This window comes from Panthera uncia, chromosome A2 (genome assembly GCF_023721935.1).
Source record: "Panthera uncia isolate 11264 chromosome A2, Puncia_PCG_1.0, whole genome shotgun sequence".
Classification (NCBI taxonomy): domain Eukaryota; kingdom Metazoa; phylum Chordata; class Mammalia; order Carnivora; family Felidae; genus Panthera; species Panthera uncia.
The window spans coordinates 127,760,556-127,768,055 of record NC_064816.1 but is presented as its reverse complement, the minus strand read 5'-3'; the positions used below and the strand labels follow the sequence as shown (position 1 = coordinate 127,768,055).

At 32.8% G+C, this 7,500-nt stretch overlaps 1 protein-coding gene across 1 annotated transcript in view; it reads right to left on the bottom strand.

Moving 5' to 3' along the window:
• The window catches only part of FOXP2 (forkhead box P2), a 566,168-nt gene that overhangs the window by 262,601 nt on the left and 296,067 nt on the right, over window positions 1-7,500 (bottom strand). Inside the window, exon 4 of the mRNA XM_049641717.1 lies at window positions 1,712-1,889. Coding sequence (XP_049497674.1) covers window positions 1,712-1,879 — 168 coding nt within the window. The 5' untranslated portion in view covers window positions 1,880-1,889. The remainder of the gene's footprint in view (window positions 1-1,711; window positions 1,890-7,500) is intronic.

Genomic DNA, 7,500 nt, shown 5'->3' with positions numbered 1-7,500 from the left:
ATAACTTTTTGTATTTACTCTTGTTTATGGTTTATACCAACAAACTGATAGACCAAGTAAACTTCAGACTCAGGTTATAAACACGCCTTACAGATTTATCATAAATTGCCTTCGGAGTGCTGTAAAGCATAGCCATGATTTGACTCTGTCTCTTTTTAAGATCGAATCAGAGCTTTGAAGAAAAAGAAAGTTATTTCTTTGTATCTCCCTTCAGAACAGTATTGTCTATTAGTACTAAACTGCAATGTTCATTTCTGTTGTTGATTTCACATGTTTTTATAAATGCATTCTACTATATTCTCACATAAAATAGAATCTGGCTATAAATTCTTAGGACTCTTAGTTAGGGGAGTCAGTAGGAATTTGATAGCACTCCAGTGGTATGTTTCCTGTAAATACATGAAAGGGAGAAAAGGGCTGTCCCAAAAACTGCATTTATTTAAGGTAATTTGTAAAACAGGCTAAACCTGGGACTTTGGTAGACATTGAATTCCTATGATGGTTAAAAAATATTTTAAAACGAAATAAAAATTATCTTCCTAATGATTACTGTCTGTGAAAAGAGACAATTCCAAAATAATAGGGAACCTATTCAAAGTGTTATGTCTAGCTCTCTTAAAAGATTACTCTCAAAAACACTGCCTAAAGGTTAAGACATTATTCAGCACATATACTCCAGGATAACTTGCGAAATACTGGTATTATTTAAAATAATGATTCTATTAAATTTTACTCTATTGTGGGCATTTGCTTTAACTTTTTTTTTTACATTTAGTCTGAATGCAATCCAGAATTTTAAAGAAATAACCCTTATATTAAATCAAATAAAATATAATCTTATTGTCAAACAGGTGTATTCATTTTGGCCTAATATAAGTATATGCTTTGAAAGCTTTCTGTTCTCTGTCACTATTTCCGCAGAGTTGAATCAGTGAAGAATGGAGTGGCTATTCTTTGGCTGAAAAGAATATTTCACTGACAAACAAAATTGGGAAAAATGAATCTATTATCTAAGAAGAATAACAGACTACTTAAAAATGTGCCTTTACTGGGCAGTTGTTTACTTTTCCAGATTTAAAGAGAACTGCGTTTTATGAGCCACTAGCAGAAAATAAAAAAGTGCTCTTCAATGTTATCGAAAGATGTGTATTCAAAATATCTTGGAATGAGTTTTCCAGAAAAGCAACATAGATGTTCAGAGTGTTTACACGGTTCACAATCTCTCAGCCAATTTCTACTAATTAATAGCTAATATTTGCAGCTATCACAGGCAAGCATCTGTGTTATGAAAAGTCCTTGTGGTCCTTTTCACCTTAGCTTAGACTTGGAAGAAATTCATTGTAGAAGCAAGTATCAAGTAATGTGGCCCTCTGGTGGAAAACGAAGTACCACGTTCTGCAGTGCAATATTAGCCAGTAAACCAGAAGCTATAAAATATTTGTTACAAAGCTTTACAGAACCTTCCGAAAATCACCCCCTGCGAACTTAATTAATAGTTTGACACCTGAAGGGCATTCTGGTGCTGGTATGACGTAACTAATATGAAAATCCTATCTTTCCTGACACTTCAGTCATGTTCCAAATCGTAAGAAATTCTCAGCATCCTTTAGCTTAACACAACATGCTCAATTTGCTAGGAATACATTTTTCACATTCAAGAACATTCAAGGCTTATTTGTTTCAAGGAATCCCGGAAGAAAACAAAACTTACCTGCTGTTGTTGCAGATGCAGCAGTTCTACTGTGCTTACTTCAGAGCTGGTGTCCCCACTTGATCTTCCATCTCTGCTGCCAGCATCTAATTGGCTGCTTAGAGTGCTCATTCCATTTTGATTCATTGAACTGTTGCTTATTGTCTCTGTCGCAGATTCCTGCATCATGACTTAATACCTAAAAGTGATTAAGAAGTATCAATTAACGCACGTTACACCTTCACACTTCCATTATCAAGATGTCCCTCTCTGCCAATTACAGAGACAGCATCTTTAGGAAAAAAAAAAAAAAAGCCTTGAATAGTCATTTACCAAGAAAAGCAATACAAATTCAGCTTTCATCCAGATACTAATCACTGAAATTATGGTTTCTATAAGCAGTTTTTGTGTGGCTACATTTAACAGCCAAAGTAACATACCATGCATATAGCATGGTCAGTAGCATTTATGAACGACCACATTTTAAAGTCTACCTATAAAACCAGTTTAAATGAAGGCACGATTGCACACTCTGTTCTATGTTTCCTATTATCTACCTTTGACAACCATGGATGACTATACAGCCTTATTTTAAATATTCACTATCTTGATTCTGTCAGATTTTTACAGCACATCTTATGCAAGGCTGTTGTTTAATGATGCACAGCTAATCATACAAAATTAAAATTTTGTAAGGGTGTTACAAATCATATGGTATCAACCAATGATAAATAGTATAATGGGTTTCTTTTTTTTTTGTGACTAAATAAAATTTTGCCTTGGAGGCATTTTAAGAAAAAGCTCCTGCTGCAAACACGTCAGATATTGCCTATTTTTTTAATCAAACAGCTCATATTCATTTATTTTTCTGACATTTAAAACATTTAATACTGTCCTTCCTGGGAAGTAATTAAGCTTATGCATGAGCAGCAATCAAACTGTTCACTTGAAGATGACTTAAAACTCAATTTTAACATAGGCAAATAAATGAAAGTATATATAAAATTAATTTTCCAGGCATGTATTAGATATGAAAGCTGGAAATAAAATCTATCAAGAATATCACTAATGATTGTGCTAAAAACAGCATAAATTATGCATATTACCTTCTCTACAGTAATAAATGTTTTATCATTTTCACTGCATAAATATACTGTACTTTCAGGATAGCAATGAGATGTCCTGCCAAGATCAGTGGAAATCCTTGCAGTAAATAAAGAACCAATGTGCTCTTACAAACCAGAATTTCACAGGACATCTTGAATCTGTGGTTTAGAAAGATTAGTTTTGGCTCTCAAAGATATCTGAATCCAATGCGATAACCTACTAGATGCACTTCTCTGTTTTACTTCTACGGACAGAATTTCAGAAACAACCTGGCTGTGCTGTGGCTTTAACAGTAATGCTAGACAGACAGGGGACTTAGCCTAAAGTAAAGAAGGACGTTAAACTTATCACTCAATCTAATTTTGTGTTGCCATGTGATTTCTCTATTTTAAACTTGGTCATATTTTAAGACTTCGGTCTGTTAAAAATTTTTAATGCTTTTATTACAGAGCAAATGTAGGCTTAATATCTTTTCATGTCATGGAGAAACCTTCTTCCCAGATCCTTACAAAACGTGATCATGGACACACACACATAGAGACACACACACACACACACACAGACACACACACACAGACACACAAATACCCATCCGAAGTTTCTTGCATCCTCATATTGTAATTATTAAAAATTGATGGTTATCATTTAACAGTTTTAACAGGTATTTTCATCAAAGCCTAAATCATTATATTATATCTGTGACTCTAAAAAGTCAATTAAAGAAAGAAAGACCTGCTGATTTATGAAAGACCACCAGTAGCTGGGCTAGCAGAGCAAGTTCGGATAACAAAAACTACATACACGACTTAAAGCTGTTCTGATAAAAAAAGAAAAAAAGCAACAACAAAAGTCCCAACATCACAAAGGAAGCAGTTGCCAGAACTATAGTAAACAACTTTTGAACCAAATGTGCTTATGAATAAATAGGTTTTGTTAAACATCTTATTGAACACTAACACAGGAAAATCATACAAATGAAAACTGATACACAGTGATGGATTTTATAAGGAAAAAAAAACAAAGCTAATACTCTTTTCTGAGATTAGGCAGCTAATAAGTATTCAAATTAGGCATAAATTTTACATGCACAATGTTTAAAATATTCAGAGAAAAGGTCTGATTGCCTTTACTACTTATATGAAAATTATAATTTGGGTCCTCTCCAACTGTAGAAACAGATAGATATAACTTCTACATATTACATTTAAATTTTACTCTCGACAAGAGATATTGACTATATATGTATGTGTATGTTTTTACTTCATCCAAATTTATTTGAAATACTTATTATCTCTGGACGGAGTTTGCAACATACAGAACAAAAATTAACAAAAAAAACCTGTATTTTCAAATATAGCAGACAAATGCAGTATTTAATATTAACCTTTGTGTAGTTAATGTCAGACCTGACATTAATTGAATGAATTAAAGAATTCTGCATATGTTACTGTGTTATAATCAAAGCCATCAAATAATTAAGAATAACCAACAAGCAGAGGCGTAGGTCTAAATCTTTATTACAATGATAAAGACCTACATAACTTCCAATTTCTATTATCCAGAGGATTTTATCATACCTTGTGGAATTTTTGACTTTATAAAACCCTAGAGTATCAACTGTGATTCACATTTTCAGTTCAATCATCTAAGAGTTAGTAACATCACGCTTAAGAAAACAGTAACAGTGACAGCACTTTTTCCTCTACAAAACAAAAGCATCTGACCCAACATTAATACGCGAAAGGAAGGGCAACTGTGTTATCAGATGATTATAATGTATGTATCACCTAAAGAAGAGAGCTTGGCGTATGTCCACTATAAAGGAGGTGTATCTTCAAGGATAATGAAGATGCTTTCCAGGATTCACTAAGTTTCTCCTAGTGACATCTCTACACCTATTCTCTACAGGAGAAAATATGTCTGGTACCATGTGAGGTGCTATTTACCTTTTAAAGTATACTTTAAATAATTACAAATTCAGCATATTCTTTCAAAGTGGATGTGCTCATGATCCCAAACACATCAAACTAAATTATTCATTCTTCTCAATCCCACCACAAACATTTTACAAAAATCAGTGAAAATAAATTCCAGATCATTAAAGGCAAAGGTGAAATTGGGAGTTGTTGCCTTAATGTTTGTCTGAACCGTTAGTTAAACCTTTAAATCTTTCATCATACATAACTTTTCAGCCACATCAGAATATAACTCTTCAGATTTGCACTCAAAGAATACAGTTCTACTTTTCTCCCTTGCATTAAGTTTTCTTTTCTTTCCTTTTTCTTTCTTCCTTTTTTTTAAGCAAGTCACTGTACAGATACTTATTCTCTACACCACTTCCCTTTTGAAACATTAAACTGACACTGGAACTGACTGCACAAGATTGCATTTTCTCTTCCTAAACAACTTGAATTGAAAGGTTACTTAGTGTAACAATATTTACTTGCAGAATTGTGTTGTTACCAAGGGTATAATGGATGGTGGCTATGCAGGTTTACGCAAGAATGAGTGAAGCATGAGGCATTAGCCATGTGTTTGACATGTTTCAAATTGCTATAATCCAGCATTAAACACACCCAGCAATTCATGCCATTTCTTGCAGCCATAATCTTGAATAAAGCGTGCACAACCACTTATTATATAAATTAGTATATGACTCCCTGTTATAGTCACAACAGTGCTTTTGTGTTTATTTTGCATCAAGATGTAGTCTTTTATTTGTACAAATAGCAGGATATAAAGACATAGCTCAATTAGACCTCCTTACTTTATGATAGGGTAGTACTGAATGCTAGATTTGTTGGTTTTATTTTTTCCTTTTAGAGCTATAGGTTCCATTGGTATAAAACTGTACCATGTGAGATAGACATTTGCCAGAGGGATGACAGAAACCTGCACATATCCTATTCCGTATTCACTACAATGTTCAAAAGTTTGATACTTGACCTGGGCCAGTACAGTTAACTGTGTTATCTCAACCACCACCAGGGACACTATTGGTCCTGTTGCTCACTCAACTTCTTTTCTCTCAGGTTCTTTTGCACGCTCTCTCTCTCTCTCTCTCTCTCACCTTCCCTACCTCTTTCCCTTCCTTCTTCTCTTCCACCCTCTACCCCATGTGTGTATGTGTATAAACATGTATATGTATGTAGGCAGATAGACAGATAGATATGGACAGACTGATCGATCAAACTATATATGTCAAAGATGATGATAAGGGAAAATAACCTTTAACCTGCCCCCACACTCCCTCATCCACATAAACGGACACTACATCTTATAATCTTGGTGGCTTAGTATTATTAAATCTCATTTTTTTTTTTGCCATCTGACCATTTAATTAAGCAAATGGATGGAAAAATGACTTCCCGAGAAATTAAGAATAAATAACAGTGCATATAAAAAGCTTTAACTATTTCTGTGAACTTTTCTTAAAATTATTTATAGTGACATCAAAAGACATTTCATTTTCAGTATCTTCTAGGGTCTTAATTTATCATCCAAATATATACATTGAATCCAAAAGATTTTGAATATGACAAAGAAAAGCAAAGCATGAAATGAAAAAGTTATCATATATCATTAAATAGTTCTTAATCATTTTTAAATGATCAATATAAACCATTCTTAAATATTCCTATGCAAATTCGTATAATAAAGTGTTAAATATGAGGAAAACCTATGCATGCAACATGAAATTATATACATTTACCTCAAAATATCAGCTAAATTCTGATTTTGAAAACTTGAATGGGAAACAAAACTTTTGAAAGAAACTAGCATTTAAATAATGGTAACTTCTGTGCTCTAGTGGAATTAATTCATCATGGACACCATGCACGGTGCATTTGAAATCTAGTACTGCTTTGCTAAAAGTCTTTAATGCTAAGATTGCCTAATAAATCAAAATGCCAAATATGAAGGACATAGTTGAATGTGTAAGAACAAAAATTGAACAAGCACAAGGATATTTGTAATTTTAAACAACTGAAACAGGATGTCTTTTAAAACATGATTTGAGAAAGGATATCTGTTCTGAGAGCTAGTCATATATCTTTATTATATAACAAGTGATATGATCATAAGTAAATGAAAATTAAGTTGTTTACAAATATGCTTGCCCCTGCTTTTCACTTGTTTAAACAAAATGCCTAAAACGCTATTCACAAATTAAGGCTACCTTCCTTGGGAAAAAAGCAATAATTTTAATAGTAAAAATTCAGATTTTCATTCAAAAAAGGTTATGATGTCAAACATGTAATGTTCTAAGGACATTTCAACGTGGTAATTTTTTAAAATAATGGTCATGACTACCTTTAGCAAACAGAATACTGTTAGGTCTTCAACAATGACAAACATCTGGGAAAAATAAGAGTAGACCAAATTACAATCTTATCTTTCACGTCAATCAGCTATTAATTAATTTAGCAACTCAGTATGTTATGTTCTACTCCAGGACTAAAATTGACCTCAGTTTTAAAATACAAGTAACAAAAGATAAAAATTTCATTATGGACATAATGGACATATGGACAAAATACTAAAATTAAGTATTTAATCTCTAGCTATTTCGTTTAAATATAGTAGAACAGCAAAGGTGAAAGAGTGGTAGCTATACAGATGTATTTTACTGCAACATTATGAATCTGCATCTTATATGTCAATAATCCTCATTCACAAGTATGATTGGAAGGGAAAGTACA